General features: G+C 41.0%; 1 protein-coding gene across 1 annotated transcript in view; it reads right to left on the reverse strand.

The window, feature by feature from the left end:
- LOC126162201 (programmed cell death protein 10) overlaps positions 1–18,338 on the reverse strand; it is a 33,195-nt gene extending 14,857 nt beyond the window's left edge. The window contains exons 1-2 of the mRNA XM_049918539.1: positions 18,134–18,338; positions 17,850–18,027 (exon numbers count right to left, since the gene is read on the reverse strand). Of these exons, the coding sequence (XP_049774496.1) occupies positions 17,850–18,027; positions 18,134–18,205 (250 nt within the window). The 5' untranslated portion in view covers positions 18,206–18,338. The remainder of the gene's footprint in view (positions 1–17,849; positions 18,028–18,133) is intronic.
- Positions 18,339–25,500: the final 7,162 nt, after the last annotated feature.

Here is a 25,500-nt window from a genome sequence, read left to right on the forward strand (position 1 = left end):
CTGGGTTTTCCAGTGCATGAAAGTTCTAAGAGTTTAGACATTTTCTCAAATAGTAGTTCTGACATTCTACATTATATCAGGGTGTACTTTGTAACAAATGCTAAAAAGACATCTACATCTACACTTATACTCCACAAGCCAACCAACGGTGTTTGGCGGAGGGCACTTTACGTGCCACTGTCATTACCTCCCTTTCCTGTTCCAGTCGCATATGGTTCATGGGAAGAATGCCTGCCGGAAAGCCTCCGTGCGCGCTCAAATCTCTCTAATTTTACATTCGTGATCTCCTAGGGAGATATAAGTAGGGGGAAGTAATATATTCGATACCTCATCCAGAAACGCACCCTCTCGAAACCTGGACAGCAAGCTACACCGCAATGCAGAGCGCCTCTCTTGCAGAGTCTGCCACTTGAGTTTGCTAAACATCTCCGTAACGCTATCACGCTTACCAAATAACCCTGTGACGAAACGCGCCGCTCTTCTTTGGATCTTCTCTATCCCCTCTGTCAACCCGACCTGGTATGGATCCCACACTGATGAGCAATACTCAAGTAAAGGTCAAATGAGTGTTTTGTAAGCCATCTCCTTTGTTGATGGACTACATTTTCTAAGGACTCTCCCAATGAATCTCAACCTGGCACCCGCCTTACCAACAATTAATTTTATATGATCATTCCACTTCAAATCGTTCTGTACACATACTCTCAGATATTTTACAGAAGTAACTGCTATCAGTGTTTTCCTGTTATCATATAATCATACAATAAAGGATCGTTCTTTCTATGTATTCGCAATACATTACATTTGTCTATGTTAAGGGTCAGTTGCCACTCCCTGCATCAAATGCCTATCCACTGCAGATCTTCCTGCATCATCCACGAAAAGCCGCATGGAACTTCTGACACTATCTACTAGGTCATTTATATATACTGTGAAAAACAATGGTCCCATAACACTACCCCATGGCACACCAGAGGTTACTTTAACGTCTGTAGACGCCTCTCCATTGAGAACAACATGCTGTGTTCTGTTTGCTAAAAACTCTTCAATTCAGCGGCACAGCTGGTTTGATATTCCGTAAGCTCTTACTTTGTTTATCAGGCGACAGTGTGGAATCGAACACCTTCCGGAAGTCAAGGAAAATGGCATCTACCTGGGAGCCTGTATCTAATATTTTCTGGGGCTCATGAACAAATAAAGCGAGTTGGGTCTCACACGATTGTTGTTTCCGGAATCCATGTTGATTCCTACAGAGTAGATTCTGGGTTTCCAGAAATTACATGATGCGTGAGAAAAAAAACATGTTCTAAAATTCTACAACATATTGATGTTAGAGATATAGGCCTATAGTTTTGCGCATCTGCTTGACGACACTTCTTGAAAACTGGAACCACCTGTGCTCTTTTCTAATCATTTAGAAACTTCCGTTCCTCTAGAGATTTGCGGTACACGGCTGTTAGAAGGGTTGCACATTCTTTCGCGTACTCTGTGTAGAATCGAACTGGTATCCTGTCAGGTCCAGTGGACTTTCCTCTGTTGAATGATTTCAATTGCTTTTCTATTCCTTGGACACTTATTTCGATGTCAGACAATTTTTCGTTCATGCAAGGATTTAGAGAAGGAACTGCAATGCGGTCTTCCCCTGTGAAACAGCTTTGGAAAAAGGTGATTAGTATTTCAGCTTTATGCATGTCATCCTCCGTTTCAATGCCATTATCATCCCAGAGTGTCTGGATATGCTGTTTTGATCCACTTACTGATTTAACCTAAGACCAGAACTTCCTAGGATTTTCTGTCAAGTCGATACATAGAATTTTACTTTCAAATTCACTGAATGCTTCACGCATAGCCCTCCTTACACTAACTTTGACATCATTTAGCTCCTGTTTGTCTGAGAGGTTTCGGCTGCATTTAAATTTGCAGTGAAGCTCTCTTTGCTTTCGCAGTAGTTTCCTAATTTTGTTGCTGAACCACGGTGGGTTTTTCCAATCCCTCACAGTTTTACTTGGCACGTACCTGTCTAAAATGCATTTTATGATTGCCTTTAAATTTTTCCATAAACACTCAACACTGTCAGTGCCAGAACAGAAATTTTCATTTTGATCTGTTAGGTAGTCTGAAATCTGCCTTCTATTGCTCTTGCTAAACAGATAAACCTTCCTCTCTTTTTTTTATATTCCTATTAACTTCCATATTCAAGGATGCTGCAACGGCCTTATGATCACTGATTCCCCATTCTGCGCTTACTGAGTCGAAAAGTTCGGGTCTGTTTGTTATCAGTAGGTCCAAGATGTTATCTCCACGAGTCAGTTCTCTGTTTAATTGCTTGAGGTAATTTTCGGATAGTGCACTCGATGCTCTGTCCCTACCACCCGTCCTAAACATCTGACAACCAAAATACCATATTATAGTAATAAGAGGAGACAGTGACACAAATAACAACACATTTCCACACAGCTGACACACAAATAAATTTTCATTTATGAAAATTACCACATTAATTTCTAACATAACGAAACTCTTACTGGAGTGCTATTTACACAATGAAATACAAGCTTATAAGATCCAAATAAATCGAAAAACATGTAACTCCAGCATAGATGATCAAGCCCACTATTCGAAATTTAATGTTTCTTGTGGACAGCCAGCTCTCACAAGTTAGTACATAACCAAGCTACAAGGGCTACTGACTAGGTCTATAGGAGGGGCATTTGAAAAGTCTGTGCAAAAATAAAAACTACTTATGTGTCTGCGGTAAACCTTTTTTTATTTTTCGACATCATCTCCTTTTAGACTTATACACTTCATCCAACGCTGTTCTAATTTGTTGATCCCTTCTGAATAATAGGAAAGGTCCAAGTCTGCAAAATAGCTATTATTTGCTGCAATCGCCTCCTGGCTTGAATAAAATCTTTGTCCCACCAGCCATTTCTTCAAATCGGGGAACAAATAGTAGTCCGAGGGAGCCACGTCTGAAGAACAGAGGGATGTGAAACGAGTTGGAATCCTATTTCCATTAATTTTGCGACCACAACTGCTGAGGTGTGTGCTGGTGCATTGTCGTGATGGAAAAGGAATTTTTGTGGTCCAATGGCGAGCGTTTTTCTTGCAGCTTGGTTTTAAGATGGTCCAGTAACAATCAATAATATTCACCTGTAATAGTTTTCAAATTTTCCAGACAGTCTATGAGTTTTATCCCTTGCGAATCCCAAAAGATGGTCGCCATAACCTTTCCAGCCGAAGGAATGGTCTTCGCCTTTTTTGGCGCAGATTCTCCCTTGGTAACCCATTGTTTAGACTGTTGTTTGGTCTCAGGAGTATAGTTATGTATCCATGTTTCATCCACAGTGATGAAACGATGCTTAAAGTCCTGTGGATTCTTCCTGAACAGCTGTAAACCATCCTTGCAACACTTCACACGATTCCGTTTTTGGTCAAGCGTGGGCAATTGCGGAACCCATCTTGTGGATAGCTTTCTCATGTCCAAATGTTTATGCAAAATATTATGTACCTGCTCATTTGAGATGCCCACAGCACTAGCAATCTCACACACCTTAACTCTTCTGTCATCCATCACCATATACCATATCATGGATTTTATCAATGATTTCTGGAGTCGTAACCTCCACAGGGCGTCCAGAATGTTCAGCATCACTTGTGCCCATATGGCCACTCCAAAAATTTTGAAACCACTTATACACTATTCTAATCGAAGGTGCAGATTCACCGTAATGTTTATCAAGCTTGTCTTTAGTCTCCTGAGGCTTTTGCCTTTCATAAAGTAATGTTTAATCACCACACAAAATTCTTTTTCATCCATTTTTTGACAATCACTCTACTTCCGTGATTCACACGAATGCCAAACACAAAGAAATAGACCAATATGGCTGAAAGTTGGTGTGTGTTCTTTCCAAAGATGCTACTAACTGAACATGACCTCAATAAGTGCCTGTGGTGACATTTCTCGTCTTTGCACGGACTTTTCAAACACCCCTCGTATATATACTGTGTAACGTACGTTGTTTCCCCCTAGTATAGCCAGGTTCTGTACTGTTGTCTCCCAGAAATATCTTCCATTTTATACACTGCTGGTCATTAAAACAGGAGTGCCATGAATACAGCAAACAAAAAATGTCAAATTCGCATGAAGTATACTATATGCTTGGATATGCAAACAATTACCATTTCAGCAAAGCCACACAAAGTGACAGAAGTAACACCATCTATATTCTGTATACATCAAGGTGACAAAAATCGTGTGATAGTGATGTGCACACATACAGCTGGCAGTACTATCGTGTACACAAGGTACAAAAGGGCAGTGCACACTGGCGGAGCTATCATTTATAATCAGGTGATTCACGTGAAAAGGCTTGCAACTTGCATGAAATAACTGCAGAAATCAATTTGGGACATTGACAAACATATCCATTAGGACAGTGCAACAAAATCTGGCATAAATGAGTTATGGCAGCAGGCAACTGATGCAAGTGCCTTTGCTAACAGCAGGACATCGCCTGCAGCACCTCTCTTAGGCTCGTAATCATATTGGTTGGATCCTAGATGACTTGAAAACTGTGGACAGGACAGATGGGTTTGCATGGACTGGACTGGGTCCTTTGGTCCACCTAAACTGATCATTGACTGGAAACAGTTATGTTTGGCTACTTGGAGACTATTTACAGCCTTTCATGGACTTCATGTTCCAAAATAATGAAGGAATTTCTATGGATGAGAATGCTCCCTGTCACTGGACCCTATGAATGACAAAGCGCTGTGTCACAAAACCACATTTGTTTACAATTGGTTTGAAGAACGTTCTGGACAATTTGAGCTAATGATTTGGCAACCCAGATTGCTCAACACGAATCCCATCAAAAATTTATGAACATAATCAAGAGGTCAGTTCATGCACAATGTTCTGCACCAGCAACACTTTGTTAATTATGGAGGGATGTACAGGCAGCATGACTCAATTTCTGCATATGTCTTCCAATGACTTGCTGAGTCCATGTCATGTCATGTTGCTGCACTACATTGGGCAAAGGGAGGTCTGACACTATATGAGGAGGTAGCACATGACTTTTGTCACCTCAGTGTATACAGAAAGATTACGCAGTCAGTTTCTCATTCAAAAATCATATGTGAAGTACATTATATGTAGGTTGTTTATGAGAAGATAATGTTATGCCTTGAGTAAGGATGAGAAACATGTGCCTGCACCAGCGCGTTTTGGAAATGACAGTGGCATATTTTTGACCTATTGAGCAATGGTTTGTCATTCCACAATACTACTGCTCACAGCTGTCACACGACTATGTAATCAGTGGATTCAGGAGAGTCATGCTCAATGTCATGAAGGATCTCAATAGCCTCACAAGACTAGCATCCAATAAAACATACATTATTTGCTTGGTTAGCCAAGTTTTTTACTTTGAGTAATGGGTTTGGTATAGCAGGACAAATATCCACATGGACAATGCTACTACATCTTGAGCACCAAGGACTGCCAGTATGGTGATCACTGTCACAGTTCCCTTGACATGGCAGCAGAGAGAAATGCCTAACAACTGGACAGAGGAGTGGCACAACAATCATTTCAGGCAAGTCCCAGTTCTGAAAATAGCATCAAAATCAATATATCCATGTGCAGAGCTTCCAAGAAGAATGAACATTACCAGAGTGCTAGAGTACCTTTGTGTACAAAAGACAATTTTCTCTGGTTTATGGAGTCAGTAATTTCATGCAAAACACTGTAGCACTTTTGTCTGCAAATCAGGTTAAGAGGAATATTCAATACTAGTTGTCAGCTTTGACCAATGATGTAATGTTAAAGGTTGCAATAACATTAACTTTCAGTGCGCATTTTGAACCGCATTTCTTTATAGCATTATTTTCTGTTGTAATCTCATTGGTTTAGTAACTAACATTTTAACCTTTAATGTTTGTGACGAACAATACACTCTTACGTATTTGCAGGAATTCTAACAATTCATTTATCAGTTCTTTTACTAGCAAAATATGGAGGTTGTTGCTAGTCAAAGATCTGCACCTGATTTTATTTAGTGCAAGTGTTGAGATTGAAATTCCTTGGGTACATTTCATAGTGCTGAAATTAGCAGTCAAGCTTGGGGACACAAACAGCACTATTAATTTCATGAAAAGTTCAATTGCACTGCTAATCAGTATACATGCCATGTATGTGGCCGTGACATGAAACTGTCTAAGGTTCCTGGTTTCCTAAGAACCAGACTCAAGACCTTTACATCCTTTACATGTGGCACTGTAGAATAACTACATGGGGCATTCTATTCGTCAAGGCACTTGGTTTGACAAATCAAAGTTAACTGTGAAAAATATTTTATTGATTTGTTAGGTTCTTGTCTAAAGTGTCATGTTAGGTTCACAAACCTGAAAGTCAGACAGACATTAAAACAGTTATAGACTGGTTTTCATGCTGTGGTGAAATTCGTCCTTGGTTTATTATGAAACAAAAAAAAGTGAGGGGGGAGGGGGTGCATTCTTGAAACAAGTGAGTCTGAATTTGTCAAAAAGCGTGGGAGAGGGCATAATGATGTTGGACTCTGTGTGTGTGGGGTGGGGGGATTATATGTAGTGGTAATCTTTATCTTAATATGGTATCTCATTAAGCAGAAAGTATGAAAGCCACCACTATGTTTAACCTAATAAGAAAGTATATAGCCAGTGGGTCAACAATAATTTCAGATGGATGGCAGGCTTATAAAGGAGTAGATAAGGTTGGTTACAAGTATTTAGAAATCAATCACTCTACAGAACTTAGAAATAAAAAAGGGGGACCTTTACAAATACAATAGAGGGTATTGGGGGGGGGGGGCAATAAAAAGCATTACAGAGCAAGGGAAGCAGTGAATGTCCCTACTACAGTCTCAGACAAGTGGTTGGTTGGTTTAAAAGAGCGGGGGGGGGGGGGGGGGGGGGGGGAGGGGGGGGGGGAAGGGACCAAACTGCGAGGTCATTGGTCCCTTGTTCCTAAGGAAACAATACCGCAAGGGTGAAACTAAAACAATGAGACTTACAACAAAAAACAGAATGAAAGGAAAAACCACAACAACAACTGAAGGGCAACAAACACTTTAATGGACAAAAGGGGACAAGAAAACCATAAAGACACATGAAACAGTTTACCATGGCTGGCTCACCACAAGCATAAAAAGGAAAAGCCAGCCACTCTGCAACACATTAAAACCTCCACTCCGAAAGCACTAGGGTGGAGGACACACAGGGACGAAGGACGTGCTAAAACTTGGAGCAAATGATAAAACTCACCCCCACAAATAAAATGTAAAACTAAAGCTGCTGTTGAAGCATTGTTGCCCAACACCTAAGGTAGGGTGCTGGGAAAGTTAAAAGTCTGTCACAGAGCGGCTAAAAGTGGGCAGTCCAGCAAGAGATGGAAACCAGCATTCGTCAGCCACAGCGACACCGAGGTAGGTCCTCACGACGGAGGAGATACCCTTGCGTCAGCCATGTGTGGCGAATGCGGAGCTGACAGAACCACAGAGTCCCTGCGAGAGGCGCACATGGAGGTCTTCCACACATTCGTAGTTTCCTTAATGGCACACAGCTTGTTATGCGTACTGAGGTTATGCATTCCGTCTCCCTAAGCCACAAAACCTTGCGGCGTAATACTGTATGCAGGTCAGTTTCAGAGATGCCAATCTCCATACGCAGTTTCCGCGTAGCCTGTTTGGCCAGCCTGTCGGCAAGTTCATTGCCTGGGATTCCGACATGACCTGGGGTCCAGACAAACACAACTGAGCGACTGGACTGTTCCTGGGCATAGACGGACTCCTGGATGGTTGCTATCCAAAGATGATGAGGGTAGCACTGGTCACAGCTTGGAGGCCGCTCAAGGAGTCAGTACACAGGAGAAATGACTCACCTGGGCATGAGTGAATGTACTCAAGTGCACGAGATATGGCCACCAACTCTGCAGCGAAAATACTGCAGCCATCTGGTAAGGAGTGCTGTTCTATATATCCTCCATGAACATAGGCAAAGCCAACATGACCATCAGCCATCGGTGTAAACCACTTAAAGGCCCCAGTACATGTCGAGAATTGAGAGGAACTGACAGTGGAGAATTGCAGGGTTAACTGAGTCCTTAGGGCCATGTGAAAGGTCCAGGCAAAGCCACGGCCTAGATGTACACCGTGGAGATGTTCGTGAATGAACCTCCAGTATAGCTGGTAAAGGCAAGGATGCCAGTTCGGAGAGAAGGGATCGCACATCAACTGCAATTTTAAGCCTTGACCTGGGATGCCAATGAGGGAGATGAATTGCCATGGGCAGGAAAAGAAGACGGTAATTTAGATGTGCAGGAGAACTACAAACATGTGCAATGTAACTGGAGAGCAATTGTGCACGCCTAACCTGCAATGGAGGGGCTCCGGCCTCCACCAGGACGCTGTTCACCGGACTTGTCCTAAAAGTTCCTGTCGCTAGGCAAATGCCACAGTGGTGCACTGGGTCGAGTAAACACAACGCTGAGGGTGCCACCGAACCATAAACCACACTCCCATAGTGAAGGCGGGATTGAACAAGGGCTCTGTAGAGCTGCAGCAGAGTAGAGTGATCTGCACCCTAGTTGGTGTTACTCAGGCAGCAGAGGGCTCTGAGGTGCTACCAGCATTTCCACATAAGCTGGCAGAGGTGAGGAAGCCAAGTCAAACGGGCATCAAAAACCAATCCTAAGAATCAATGTGTCTCCACTACAGTGAGTGGACCATCATTAAGGTAATGTTCTGGTTCCGGATGAATGGTACGACGCAGACAGAAGTGCGTAACACACAACTTTGTGGACGAAAACTGGAAACCATGGGCTAGAGCCCATGACTGCACCACCGACACACCATACATTCCAGCAGCTTACAAAAATGTTGGTGAGGCTGATGGGCCAATAGCTATCCACATCAAGCAGGTTTTTACTGGGTTTGAGCACCGGAATGATGGTGCTCTCCCACCATTGCAACAGAAAGATGCCATCGCACCAGATCCAAGTCTATATCCATTGTGTCTGAAGGTCCAGTGAGCTCATCCCCAGACGCAGAGCTTGTAGGTAGCAGTGGTATGGGTGCCACCGGAGTTTCCTTGGTCTTAGATCATCTTTTTGGACTTTTTTCACTGCTCCTTGGGTTTCTCTCACTGGGAGGGCTTCACTGATTCAGTCTCTGGGGCTGAGAAGGATCGTGAAGCCCAATGACCAGCTGCTTTTGGGCACTTCAGCCACTGGCAGGTGTCATCTTTTCCCACTAGCAGAAACCTGGGAAGGGAGTGAGCCAAGGGATCCCTTCCTGGCGAGAGGAGCCCCGAAGACGACTTACGCTTCTCCGGCTCAGAAGTGGAGACTGGTGTCCCCGATGGTTGGGGGGCAGTGCTCCCGAGGTAGGTGGTGCGGGAGGAATAACCCCCCCCCCCCATCATCATCAACGGGGCAGGTGTAGCCTTCTGGCTCTGAGAGCCAACTGGAATTCGTGGAACTGATGGGGCTACAACTGTTCTTGTAGCAGCGGCGTATGAGGAGGTCATAGCCACAGGATGTAGGCACTCATATTTTCTCTTATCCTCAGCGTATGTCAGCCGGTCCAGGGAGGTGGGGCACACTGAGTATGGGGATGTGATGGATGTCCACAATCTTGACATGTGACACTGGAAGTACAGTGGGAAGACATACGACCAAACTTCCAGCACTTAAAGCACCACATCGGTGGAGGGACATCACAGTGGTAGACCATCACCTTTACCTTCTCGGGTAAGGTGTCAACCTTAAAGGCCAAGATGAAGGCACCAGTGGCAACCTGATTATCCCTCGGACTCAGATGGACGCGCTGCATGAAATGAACACCTCGCCACTCTAAATTGGCACGCAGCTCATCATCAGACTGCAAAAGAAGGTCTCTATGGAATATAATATCCTGGACTATATTTAAGCTCTTATGTGGCGTGATGGTAACAGAAACATCCCCCCAGCTTGTTCCAAGTGAGTAACGCTGGGCAGAGGATGCTGTTTTTATCAAGACTGACCCCAAGAGCATTTTCGACAAGCCCTCCACCTCCCAAAACTTGTCCTCTAAATGCTCTACAAAAAGCTGTGGCTTCATCAAAACATAGGAGTCCCCATAAGTTCCCATACATACGAGGTACTGGAGTGAATAAGGTACGCTGCCATCCTTAGCCTGGCATTCCTCCTATGGTGTGGCCAGGTAGGGGAATGATTTAGGTTTGTAGTTTCTTGCATTGTACTGAGACTTGGAACGCTTAGAGACTGCTGGTGCCTGATCACCAGCAAGTGATGAAATGGTACGCTTCATCATGCATCATCTGCCCTGATGCCAGCCACTCTGACCAGGGGCACTCCCCACGGGTGCCACCCAGCTGCAGCAAAAGCTACCTGGCAGAATGGCCTTTGCTGAGAGTCCTGAGGCCCCAGGGTGACAGGCATCTACTCCTTGGCATACATGGGGAGTTAACGGCACAGGCATCAGCAGAGAGATCCCTCTGTTGACAGGGGGCTACAACCAACAGGGTACATGGTGGCCCCACCACAATGGACTGACTACCATGCTGGATATGAGGTGCACAACAGTCCATGGTCATCGTCGGTGCAGAAAGTGACACTGCATAGTGCATGCTGGAAAACGCACCCAGGAAGGTGTCCTTGCCCAAGAGATGGAGAATGCACTGGACTCCAATGTGACAATGAGAAAGTCGGCTGAAGATCTCAAGGCATAATGCACCATGTAAGGCACCCTTCCCCATGCTCTTCGGGAAAATTTTGAAAAATGGAGGTAAAACACTACAGGGGACCATCATGATTTTTTTTTTGAATAGACTGAGCAAAATTTATGTTCCAGAAAGTGAAAGTTGTGTTTTTATTCTGATATGTTAGTGGCTATTTTTGGTAAAATTCTGTTTTCTTTCCTTTTATTTAATTTCGCTCTTCATTTTGCTCCTTTCTCGATTAATGTTTGGCTTTGAAACATTAGCAATCTTTTGGTTTAAATAGCTTCATAGTTAGCTTTGATTTGCTGCATGTGACCTTAATGCAAATAGTCAGTTTATACTGATAAATACAGCTGTATGTCCTATTATTGTAATTTTTACTTGCAGCCAAGTTTTTCTGCTCAATCGTTTTGAGCTGTTGTGTTTAGCTGCCTCAGTTTCTTTTACTTAAATACTGAATAGCAGATAACAGATTAACTTACCCATCATGCAATTTGGATCTGAGAATATAAGAATAGGCTATGTCATTACTGAGAAATGTATGATAAGATTCTCGTATCTGAACTTGGGTATTGCTATCTCCCCTTGAGTTGTATAATGAAAGTGTATTTTCCAATATTAACTTTGATTTCTTTACAACAAATATTTTGTTTAGTTCATACTGTGCATCTTTATCTCTACTACAGCTATAGAGTCCCTTTTTATGATTCTTAATGCAGTTTCTTTAAACAGATAGTTACAGTGTTTCTTGTCACCGAAGTTTTGATTTATTCATGAGAAGTACATATTTTCGTCAGTGCAAATCGCAATCTCCTCTTGACCTATAGTGCTAAAACGTATTTTCTGATACTGCCCTCATTTTTTATGATAAATATACATTTTGTAATTTCTTACTGTATGCCATACCTGACATATGTTTTGATTTACTACTGAATAGTGCATACATTCGGAACTCTTGTTTTGCAACCTACCTTTGACCTATGCAGCTAAAGTGTGCTCTCCTATACTACGAAGGTGGATCCAAAAGTCTTTGCTCTTTTTAACCCAAATTACAGCTGTAAATGCAAATTTAACATACCCATTTCCAGTAATGGACTTTTTGTGGACAGATCCAACCTTATATGCTGGTAGCTAAATGGCACTGACCTGTTGTCAGTTGCTGAAGATGCCGGTTGTGCTTCCCATGTCCACTGACTACAAGCAACGTACTGCCTTTATTTCTATGGGGCATGGGATGAACAGCCATTAAAATCCACAGGAAATGCATCTGACATTTGAGGAAAAATGTCTTGTATTTAGATGTGCAAGCTGCAGGTGTTTTGAGTTCGCAATAGTCCGTGACGACTTGTGTGATAGTGAGCATTCAAGGAGGCTGTGTTTGTCACTAAATGACAATATTTCCCCCCATTGGTGCAGTTGCGAAACTGGATTGGCATGTGCACCTCCAGGACATTTCCAGGGACCTTGACATTTCATATGGGATGTTTACATCATTTCACCTGTCCTTAGGGTACTGGAAGGTTTCATGTTGGTGGGTGCCTAAGTATACATGACATCATGAAAGGCAAGCAAATGACTGCTTCACTGAATCATCTGCAATGGTATACTGAGCAGGGTGACAAGTTTCCTGTACTGCGCTGTTACTGGTGATAAAACATGGATACTGTATTTCACACTGGAAACAAAGCAGCAGAGCCTGTGACAAAAAAAATTCTGTTCGGACTCATGTAAGTGGGAAAGTGATGTCAAGTCTACTGGGATCACTGTGCACTGCTCTTGCTGGATTCCATGCCACTGGGTGCAACTATCAATGCAGACAGTTATTGTTCCATACTACTGCATCTATGAGCTTCCATCAGGAAGAAGTACTGATAGATTCTTGATGGGGACAATGTGATTATTCTCCATGACAATTTGAGGCCACATGTGGCAATCTGAACTGCCGACAAGCTCCGGTATTTGACAGATAGGCTCTATACCATCTACCATACAATCTGGACCTCACCCCTAGTGAGTTCCATGTTTCTAATCTGTTAAAGAAGTTCCAGGGAGGACAGCAGTTAACATGTAACAATGACAGCAAGACAGCAGTCCAAAAGTCATTCCGCAATCAGTCGAACGAATTCTGTCACAGAGGCATCTCTAATTTAGTGCTGCAATGTGGCAAATGTCTTAATTGATGAGAGGAAAACTAGTTTAAGGTACCTACAGTACTATGTATATTTGTAATTACCTGTATGTACTTTATTTTGGCTAAAAAACTTGGAGCAGAACTTTCCGATTTGCCCTCACAGCCACCATTCGTTTACAACACGTATTTACATTATTTATTTCAGTTCATACTGTGTGCTGTGATGTCCCTTACCACTGTACACTCTATTTTTATGATAATTTTATTTCTTTCCTCGAAATACCTCTTACTTATATGTGATTGGCTGTATGATTTGTAATCTTAAGTATTTGTTTCACACTGTGGTAAATTTCTGTAATTGAAACTCTATGCATTTATTACATTTGAAAAAATTGTCATTCACATGTTATAGATGATATGTTGTTTATAAAGTTTGTTGTACGATTCGTACATCACTGTTCAAGCTAAGTACTGAATATTCATCTTTACCCTCCAAATGAAAGAAATGAGAACTATTTGAAAGTAAAAAGCAATTTGTAATTTTTGACAAGCTTATGAATGTAGGCTAATAATTTCATACAATAAGGTCTAAGATAGGTAATGTTACACAAAAGTTTCCCTTTTAGCATATGGATGGGTCCACTTCAGGCAACTGAATATCATTTTTAATGTGTGCAATGACACTGTAGTTTGATTAAATTTACTTATTGACATTTTGCATATTGAAACTGAGTTCCTCTTATCAAAGCTCTCACTGTCACAGTCAAAATTTACATTGTCACCAATGTGTCACAATATAGCACTAATTCTTTTCAAGTGTTAGAGTATTCTGGTGAAGATCCACAATTCATTATTGCATCTTCAAACAATTACACTTCTGCTAGTTTCATCTAGTTCTAACAGTACTTCAATTGCTTCAAAAAAATTAAATTATTGTCCAGAACAGTATATGTACAAATATTAAAGATAGCACCCAATATGCTCCAGAGAATATGATTCCATACCATTTTAAGTATACAGTTGTCAACCTTTTATGATTTTAACCCACAATAATTTTGGCAGTCGAGTGTACCTGTCCACTTTCAGTTATTTCCAAATGACGTTCTTATGAGTAAAGTATGCCCCCTGTGATTTAATTCACATTAGACTTTTTTTTAGCGTCCACTTATAGTTCACTGAAATGCACAGGGTGTCTACACTGAAATACCCAATTTTTGAGATGGTTTAAAAATATTTATTTTTTCAGGTCCGACTTGTCTATTGTGTGCAGCGGGACTTAGGAGTTGGTGCTTAAATTTTGTCAACATTTGATGCGTTTTCATTGCTTATTTGTTGCCCATCCACACAAAAATGGCATCAGTTCAGGAGATGGCACAGACTGTGCTTTTATATGTCAGTTTAAATTCACTGTTTTGCTCATCCTGTTTACAAAAAAGTAGCGCTAAAATACCAAGAGATTAAAAGCAAAGTAGGAAAAGTTGACAATGTCTACTGAATGTTCCAACAAAATCTATGCTGATCAATTTGTTAGGTTTAACAGGAATTCCAGATGCCATGTGCAACTATTTACAAGGTCCACGAAAAGCAGTTGTGTCTGTATCCATACACGGTGCAGATTCTGCAGGCCATTAAGTCTGATGACAAGCAATGGTGATATGGATTTGCATGTGAACTGCTTAATCGATCCTGCTTTCTTGCCAATGTTTTCTGACGAGACCACGTTCATTGTATCTGGATCAGTGAATACACAAAGTTACGTATGGGGGCCAGAGAATCCACACTATACCAGCGGAAAGGCGCAAGATAGCCTGAAAGCGAATATTCAGTGTGGTCTCATATGCAACAAGATAACTGGAGCATTCTTCTTTGCTGCAAGACTTACAGGAATAGCATAACTAGAGATGTTGCAGAAATGTTTGCTTTTCCCCAGACTGAAGACCCGTGAAATTTTGGCTTCAACAAGATGCTCCACCTCACTGAACCAGATGTAGGATTGGACATGATGGACCTGTGGATTGCCCTTTACATTCTCCTGACATCACCCCCCCCCCCCCTGCCCACTGAGGTTAGGTGCAGGTCAGTGTGTTAACCATTTGAAACTGAGGTTCTACTGAGCTGAAATCGAGAAGAGAGTGGGGCAGGGTTGTAGCCTATCGCCTTCAGTCTCTACATCGGGCAAGCAGTAAAGGAAATACAGATGAATCTGAAAAGGGAATTCTTCAGCTTAACGAATAAAAAGGAGGGAAGACTAGAGTTTTACATACCATCGGCAAAGACATTATTAGAAATGTAGCAAAAGCTCAGATTGCAAAAGGATGGGGAAGTACATTGGCCTTGCCCCATTCAAAGGAACTATCTTGACATTTGCCTGAAACGATTTAGGGATTTCACAGAAAGCCTAAACTAGGATCACCAGACACAGATTTGAACCATTGTCCTTCTGCTTGCAAGTCCAGTATGCTAACGACTGCACCATTTAGGCAGTTTCGGCATAAAGAAATAAAAATTTTCACTGCAGCCAATGGCAATTCTGGCAGAGATGGCACAGAATCTGGAAGAGCAGCTGTATGGGTTGGACAAGATCTTGAAAAGAGATTACAAGATGAGCATCAACACAAGTAAAATAAGGAATGGACTATCGTAACAGTCAGGTGATGCTGAAGATTAGACAGTTCCATCTGGACAATAAGGACACTGCTTGGGAGCTTGACATTTCATATGGGGGTGTTTACAACATTGCTCACGGTTTCTGAGTGTGCTGTAAGATTTCATGTCGGTGGGTACTTGAGTAGTTGCACGACATGATGACAGGCAAGCAAATGATTGCTTCACTGAATCATCTACAATGATAAGCCAAGGAGGCCAACAATTTCATGGACCGTATTGTTACTGGCGATGAAACGTGGAGAGTGCATTGCATGCCAAAAGCAAAGTAGACGAACCTATTAAATATTGGGGAGAAAGCACAACTTGACTATAGAATGGAATCAACTCATTTGGCACATCCCTAGGCATAAAGCAATCTTGTTTAATATGTAATGCAGCTTAGCGAATGCACACTGAAGTACTAGTTTCTATATAACGCAAAGTGCAATAAATATGAAGTGAAAGTACATGTTGGGGTGTGCTACTGATTAAACTGTTACAACTACAATGATTTTGCATTTGTTAGCTTCACCAACTTCCAAGGAAATTATCATCTTATAATAAGGGGACTTATGAGCTCAGATGCTAAGTGCCATAGTGCTCAGAGCCATTTGAGCCATCTTATAATATGCTACAGTTCAGTCTGTAGCCTTAGCCAGGTTCATGAGTGCAAGGGAAGGGGATAAAACAGTAAGCACAAAGAACTTCAGCTGCTATACAGGGTGTTACAAAAAGGTACGGCCAAACTTTCAGGAGACATTCCTCACACACAAAGAAAGAAAATATGTTATGTGGACATGTGTCCAGAAACACTCACTTTCCATGTTAGAGCTCATGTTATTATTTCTCTTCAAATCACATTAATCATGGAATGGAAACACACAGAAACAGAACGTACCAGCGTGACTTCAAACACTTTGTTATAGGAAATGTTCAAAATGTGCTCCGTTAGCGAGGATACATGCATCCACCCTCCGTCGCATGGAACCCCTGATGCGCTGATGCAGCCCTGGAGAATGGTGTATTGTATCAGAGCCGTCCACAATACGAGCACGAAGAGTCTCTACATTTGGTACCGGGGTTGTGTAGACAAAGAGCTTTCAAATGCCCCCTTAAATGAAAGTCAAGAGGGTTGAGGTCAGGAGAGCGTGGAGGCCATGGAATTGGTCCACCTCTACCAATCCATCGGTCACCGAAGCTGTTGTTGAGAAGCGTACGAACACTTTGACTGAAATCTGCAGGAGCTTGATGCTAGTACTGTAGAGCAATGAGTTGCATGTCAACACAAGCACCGAAGTCAACATTATCTTCCTTCAATTGGGCCAACTGACTGTGAATGGAGGAAGTACAGTACATACTGACGAAACTAAAATGAGCTCTAACATGGAAATTAAGCGTTTCTGGACACATGTCCACATAACATCTTTTCTTTATTTGTGTGTGAGGAGTGTTTCCTGAAAGTTTGGCCGTACCTTTTTGTAACACCCTGTATAACAAGAAGCAAGAAATTAGGAATCCCTTACAACTGAAATTACAGTTAAAAAGATGCCTTGCTAGTCACTCAGTCTAAAAATTATTTGATTATCTAAATTCAATGTCAGCTGCATTACAAGTTTAAAAATTCTTTAACTGGAACCCTTATTGTTACAGATGAAGGTAACTATTTCCTCCAAAAAAGGCAATCTAATCCAGTAAATATTAATAAACAGAAGATAAGCAGTTGCTGTTTAATATAACTAGGTCAGCTACAGCAGCCTTTTTTCCCAATATCGTTGCTTCTTAATACCTTGCCATTACATTTAAGTAGTGTAAGAACAAAGAATATTGAAAAACAGAACTGGATTAGTGTAAATATGGTGCGTGGATTAAATTTTTAAGAACTGCATGTACTTTCTTAATGTCCAATATCGCTGAAGGTTCTTAATTTTGATGGGACTGACAATGCTGAAACAGGCTTTTAATGGTTCTGATATAAGTGAACCAAAATATGCACTCTGCTGAATAAATTGCCATTTTCAGATTAAAAGTTACTCAATTTATATATAATAGACGTATATGATAAGCACTAAAATGGGTCAGATCAGCTTGTCAGTAACTAAGATTTGAGCAAGGGAACCACTATGACACTCTAGACCACTTCAAGGGATGAAAGCTGTACAGACATCACACAATACATTTGGGCGACGGCTGTAATGAAATCAGTTTTGAAACATAATGCATGTGGTAGTTGCTGTGGAAATTCGTTCAAGTTTGCATTATAACTTCCCCTAACAATTTTGTTGAGAATGCAAAAGTACTTAGTTCTCACCGTCTGCTTCCGAAGTGCTCCCCTGAAGACGTAGTACACTCTCGTTCATGTTAATACTTAATTCACCACGTCTCATGATACCAACAACGAAATCATATGTGAAACCTGGATGAGCTGCTTCAACCTTGGAGAGAGCAGCACGAAGAGTTTGTGAAGCTCCCACATCACGTCGCTCTAACTGTAAAACACAGCAATTTGTCAGTACGATACTAACAAAATAGCACCAACCACTGCGGTTCGTTCTTTCGTATAATTTTGTACGAAATGACTGCAATCAACTTTACCTGGGACAAAATGGGGCGTATTAAAACTGGCAAAACAAGAGAAGTAACTGGTGTCTCATCTCCCATGGTCATCGTTCTAGCAATCGTATGGCTGCAACCACTTGTTTAAACACTAGGACAAACAACAAACCCACAAATAAACTTTAAAATCACTTCCTTGTTCCGCACTTTTAGTTGACACTTGTCAGATATTACGGCCTATCGATTTATTTGAATCGAAAGAAATGACTATCGACTTTGTAACAGCTTGTAGTGATCGAATAACGACACAAGGGTGCGATTGCCACAGAATACAAAGTTACTACTACCATAGTCTATGTTAGACTGTGCTACTACTTTTATTGCCAATGATAATTATTTTTATATGTTTCCTAAAAACAAAGTTAATCCAAGTAATTTTTCCATTCACCATGGCCGCCTTATTTTAAGAACATGGTGCGGTTTGATTTTCCATTTCGAGTACCATGGTTTTTACTTTAATTTTCAGTAAAGCAATTACAGTCTGAATTAAAACGCAAGTCACATTTTATTAAATTAAAGGTCCGTCTACACCCAACAAACTGTCTGCGCATAAACCTGCGCAAATTTCTGTGCAAGCAAAGGGTCACTGCAAATGTGGTGTGTTTACACAAAGGAGGTGAAAAATGAAGAGAGATAACGCTACAGACTTACGTTATGCGTTGTTTTTAAGCCAGAGCGGGCGGCTTGGAGACAGTTCTCACCAAAGCGGGAGAACATGTATAGAGTGAACATAGTCTTACAGCGTATGTTCTGGCTAGTCACATGATTTTGGGACTACACTGCTTATCTATTTTTGCGGTAAAACCTGAATATTGCACGTATTCACCTTGTTTTTAATACGTTTCTCAACGTTCGAGTTTTCGTAACAGTTAAGGTGCAGTACTGTGTTTGATACGGATGTAAAGAGAAATAAGCGAAAGGAGGACCACTTATTTTTCATAGGTATGTGCTACAAATGTATAACTTTAAATGTCATACTGACATAACGTACTTCGAAAAATATCGAGAGACGTACTATGTCTTGCATTGTGAAAATAATTTCCGAGATTTTGTGACTATGTGTTTGAGTAAACTGCCAGTCAATGTATACATACTGTGCTGTGTTCATATGCAAATAAAATTTGTATATGCCATTCTGATTACTTACATCCAGCTATACGGGTTCTCAAACCACTGTGTGTATCTAAGTATTTCTGCGTGAGACAGTTTCCTAGTCTGTGTCATTGTAACATAATTAATTAGAACAGGTCCGATAACATTAATCAATGCAATAGAAACCTAAAAATATATTGTTGGCTGACACTTCTTTTACTACTACAAAATTCGAGCACTGATATTGTATTTTCTATTTTTTGTGTGTAATGTATAGTTTTACTTTTCTGATGAGACAGCGAAACAATAGATATTTGAGCTGTCGACAAAAAGTGGAAGGATAAATAAAGCAAAATAAAAAATAATAATGGACAATCAGGTGTTGCAAACCGCTAACTGTATTTACTGTAATATTTTCATAGTTCCATATACATTGTTTTTTCGTAACACTTCAGCACTGTCAGCAGTCTCATTGTCAACATCTACATCTATGTGATTATTCTGCTATTCACAAAAAAGTGCCTGACAGAGGGTTCAATGAACCACCCACAAGCTGTCTCTCTACCGTTGCACTCTCGAACAGCAGACGGGAAAAACGAGCGAGCCCTGATTTCTCTTATTATCGCTTGATGATCATTTCTCCTTCAGTAGGTAGTTGCCAACAGAATGTTTTCGCAATCGTAGGAGAAAATTGGTGATTAAAATTTCATGAGAAGACCCCATCGCAGCGAAAAACGCCTTTGTTTTAATGACTGCCACTCCAATTCATGTATCATGTCTGTGACACTATCTCCCCTATTTCGCGATAATGCAAAACGAGCTGTCTTTCTTTGTACTTTTTCAATGTCATCCGTCAGTCCCCTCTGATGCGGATCTCACACTGCACAGCAATAGTCCAGAATAAGGCGGACATGGGTGGTGTAAGCAACCTCTTTAGTAGACCTGTTGCACCTTCTAAGTGTTCTGCCAATGAATCGCAGTATTTGGTTTGCTCTACCTACAATAATATCCATGTCATCGTCCCAATTTAGGTTATTTGTAATTGTAATCCCTAAATATTTAGTTGAATTTACAGCCTTCCGATTTGTGTGACTTGCCACGTAATCGAGATTTAGCTGATTTCTTTTAGTACTCATGTTAATATCTTTACACTTTCCCTTATTCAGGGTCAATTGCCACTTTTCGCACCATACAGATTTTTTTATCTAGATCACTTTGCAAGTCGTTTTGATCATCTGATAATTTTACAAGATGGTAAATGACAGCATCATCTGCAAACAATCTAAGACAGCTACTCAGATTGTCTCCTATGTCGTTAATATAGATCAGGAACAATAGGGGGCCTATGACACTTCCCAAGGGAATGCCAGATATTACTTCTATTTTACTCGATGACTTTCTGTCTGTCACTAAGAACTGTGATGTAATTAATTAGAACAGAGATCTGACAATATGAATAAGTGCAGTAGAAACGTAAAAATTATTGTTGGCTGTTACTTTTTATCCCATTACCGAAAAAAACTTAAATAAAATGGAATCTGAACTATGATACTGCAGAGAAAAAGCACAGTACCATTGCTATTCACATCTTTAAACCAGATTCAGCTCGAGCTATCAAATAGTTAAGATGCCTGGAAAACGCATAGAAAAACTTTCACGATGATTCTGAATATGTTATGTCAGTAGCAGCGAAGTAATAAGACTCAAAATACACTAAATAAGCCAAAATGGGCTGTCTCAAAATCACGACTCGAGCTGCACGAAATGCTGTAGACAGAATTCTCGTTCTACTGACGCGAATGCTCACTTCATAGATATTTACACTGAGGTAACAAACATCATATGATAGCGATATCCACATATACAAATGGCTGTAGAATCACGTACGCAAGGCATAAAAGGGTAGTCCATTGGCGGCGCTGTCATTTGTCTCGGTTGACTCACATGGAAAGGTTTGCGACGGGATTACGACCACACGACGGGAATTAACAGACTTTAAACGTGGAATGGTAGTTGGAGCTAGATGCATGGGACATGCCATTTCAGGAACTGTCAGGGAATTCAGTATTCCGAGATCCACAGTGTCAAGAGTGTGCTGAGAATACGAAATTTCAGGCGTTACTACTCACCATAGACAATGCATTGGCTGTCGGCCTTCACTTACCCACCGAGAGTCGTGACGGCTGCATAGATTGTCAGTGCCAGTGACAAGCAACACTGAGTGAAATAACCGCAGAAATCAATGCGGGATATACAACGAGAGTATAATAGACAAGCAACACTGTTCAAAATGACTGTAGAAATCAATGTGGGATGTATGATGAGCATATCTTTAAGAGATTGCGGTGAAATTTGGCATTAATGAGCTATGACCAATGTGAGTGGCTTTACTAACAGCATGACATCGCCTGCACCGCCTCTCCCGGGCTTGTGACCGTATCTGTTGGATCCTAGCCGTTTCTAAAACCGTGACCTGATCAGATGAGTCCTGATTTCAGTTAGCAAGAGCTGAAAGTAGGGTTCGAGTGTGGTGCAGGTCCCACAAAGCCAGGGATCCAAGTTGTCAACAAGGTACTGTGCAACCTGATGGTGACTCCATAAAGGTTTGAGCTATGTTTACAAGGGAAGAACGAGATCCTCTGATCCAACTGAACTGATCTTTGACGGAAATCGTAACGTTCGGTTTCTAGGAGACCATTTGCAGCCATTCATGGACTTCATGTTCCCAAACAACGAGGCACCATGTGACCAAGCCACAATTGTTTGCAAGTAGTTTGATGAACATTCTGGACAATTCGAGTGAATGATTTGGTCACTCAGATCACTCATATGAATCTCATCGAACATTTATGGTATATAATAGAAAGGTCAGTTCACGCACATCCCCTACACTCCAAACACTTTCGCGATTATGGACAGCTATAGAGGAAGCAGCATGGCTCAATATTTCTGCAGAGGACTCGCAACAAATTGATGAGTCCATTCCATGTCGAGGTGCTGCACTATGCTGTGCACAAGGAGATCCGACACGATATTAGAAGGTATCCATATGCCTTCTGTCAGGTCAATGTGTACTCTATGGTTCACATAATAACAAGTTGCAATCTACTGCTCGCCTTCCATTTGTCAGAGCAAAGAAATTTCAGTGGCAAATGATTACACTTTTGAAACAGAAAGACCAATCAAAATGGTCTACATTTCCATCAATATTCTGCAAACCACTTTGAATTGCGTGGCAGAGAGTATGTTCCACTGTCCAGTTACTAGGGTATCTCTCATTCTATTTATGGATGGAGCACAAGAAGAATGATTGTGTAAAGCCTCCATGTAAGTTGTAATTAATCTAATCTTGTGCTTATGATCACTACTGGAGCAATGCATAGGACATTGTAGCATATTTCTAGATTCATCATTTAGGGTTGGTTCTTGAAACTTTGTAAGTAGGCTTTCTCAGTATAGTTCACATCTGTCTTCAACAGTCTTTCAATTCTTTGCAGCATCTCAGTGACACTCTCCCACAGATCCAACAAACCCATGACCATTTGTGCCGCCCTTCTCAAAAAGTGTTCAATATCTCCTGTTAGTCCAGCATAGGGTGGGTCCCAGACACTTGATCAATATTCTAGGGTGGATAGCACAAGTGATTTGTAAGCAATCTTCTTTGTTGACTGATGGCATTTCCCCAATAGTCTACTAATAACCAAAAGTCTACCTCCTGCTTTACCCACGACTGAGCCTATGTGATCATTCTATTTCATATCCCTACAAAGTGTTAAATCTACATTTTTGTATGAGTTAACTGACTCCAATTGTAACTCGTTTATATCACAGTCATGTTTTTTTCGTTTTGTGAAGTGCACAGTTTTACATTTTTGAAGATTTAAAGGACGTACTCAATGATTGTACCCCTTTGAAATATCAACATCTGACATAACATTTATGAAGCTTCTTTCAGACAGATCTTCAGTTAGCAACGAATTCTTTGTTTTTTTTTAATTGTCATTTTCATATTCGCCAAAGAGTCAACCACTCGTAATTTCTCTATTAAAGAATTATAAGCAGTTGCCTTCTTATCTCTGTCGCTGTATTCCTTGCTCTTAATTTTCCACAAACATGTATGACTCTCATACATTTGGATAAAATTGGGAATTAACTCCCTAAATCATGGACATGTATCTACTCTTTTAAATTTCAGACATAGAGAGAAATACTAAACTGAACAAACAGCGACACGATTTATAAGCTCCTGTCTCCTTGGAGATTATATGGTTTAATTAATGATTATTATGTTACAATCCTCTTGTTGTAGTTGACCGTGTATATCGAGACTTCATTCATTGTTACATGCAATGGTGTGGTACCAACTGATGGAAACGCATTAAGAACTGGTAAGATTTAATATATTTCCTTTATCACACTCCACAAACATAAACACACAATTATTCTAACTGTGTGCCACTACTATTAAACATAGAGATAAAACCTTCGCTGCGCAACTGCCTTTCGCTCACGCAGCGTACACCTTTCACAGCCTCTCAACAACTGCCTCTGCTTGCGACTCTCTGCGCCACTGGGCATTATCGCCCTCCAAAGAACAGCTACTTACAGATACTACACACCAGTACCCTCACATCCCCACCAAAACAAAACTAGAGCTAGGTTACCTTTTGAGGGGACTCAGAAGTCCTAGCGAAAGTTATACAATAACAAATCAAAATTTGAAAATTACACTGATTAGTATTTCATGTCAAAGTAGTTGCAATAAGTATTTGACCCTGAGAACAAATTACTTTCAAAATATAACTAATGTTAATTAACTTTATCTCCAAGCATGTAAAACATGGTCAATGAATATAGCAATTTGAAAATTATTTAATGACAGCAAGAACTTTACACATAGTTTACTGACTGTCTATTAATCAGCAAGAAAAATGTAAAAAAGATATTATAATTTGACTGACACAGTTTTACATTTGTTGGAGATATCAAGCATATTAGTAAAGGTTAATCTTAATTACACACATGAATCACAGTAAAGAACATAATTGACACTAAGGAATGGAATCTGAATAAATGAGTCTAATTTTAAATAACCTAATACAAATGTAAATCCTATATACACAAAAGCATTCACACTATGCATCTGTCAAAACTACAGTTACAGGCATAAAACATTTTATCAATTAACTATTGAAATTTGTAAATTGGCACACAGCACACAGACTACTTATACAAAAGTCAGTACATACCTTTAAAGAAATATTTTCCATTTACAACCAAGTTATATTGAGTGAATCATTTATAAACAAAGACATTTTGTTGGCTTGAGCACTTTCACACCATAAGGAAATATTGTGTACTATAAGATGAGCAGAACTTCACACGATTTCACTAGGGGGAGTGGCATAGTCGCCGCTGAGGACTCACAAATGCTGTACGTAACACAGCACTTGTTACTCTGCTTTTATCACTGTCCTATGTGTTGAGCTGGTCGTCAGACGCAGTTACGACGTTTGATGCTAGGGAAGTGTGACATCGACGCTGCCGGAGACAGGGAGATCTAGGAGCTGTTGTTACGCCCATGAAGAATCGCCGCATTCCGCCGTACGGTTCGTCAGCGGCACGTTCCCGTTATGTTGACGAGTGACTGATGCCAGTCAGCTGTTCGTGACGTCAGCCACCTCCTCCTCCCCCATACCGTAGCGCGCCGGGTGTCGAAGGTCATCGGCAGGCAGGCATGAAAACAATAAAATAACATTACGGCAGCATGAGGTAACAAAAGACTAACGCGCTGTGCGCTTAGCTGTGCACTGTTGCCTGCTTCCTGAAAACCAAAACACACGCTACAGTGTCGCTCCGTTGTCCACTGCTGCGCCTGTCACAGGACATAAGAGAAAGTCGCATGATATCAAACACAGAGAATAAAATGCAATCACTGCAGCTGCCGACTACAGTCTTCAACATCTCACAATAGCTACCGACTATTGTCCAAAGGTTTGTCCATCAGTAACGTAGCATATTTATAACTAAACACGGTTCACTAATTGACACTTCCTTGTGATAGTTCAGGACACTTATGCACCTTAATGTTCTCAACATGTTGTAGGCTATGATATTTGCCAGATTTAATCACTTCTACCTCCACTGAATTCGGGTGAACTAGCTTTCTAATCTTGAATGGTCCTGATTAGCCAACACCCTTTTGATTTCCTTGTTCACTGCTTCTCTCTTCGCTAAAGGTATTGCATGCGATT

Source organism: Schistocerca cancellata, chromosome 2, assembly GCF_023864275.1.
Source record: "Schistocerca cancellata isolate TAMUIC-IGC-003103 chromosome 2, iqSchCanc2.1, whole genome shotgun sequence".
Lineage (NCBI taxonomy): Eukaryota > Metazoa > Arthropoda > Insecta > Orthoptera > Acrididae > Schistocerca > Schistocerca cancellata.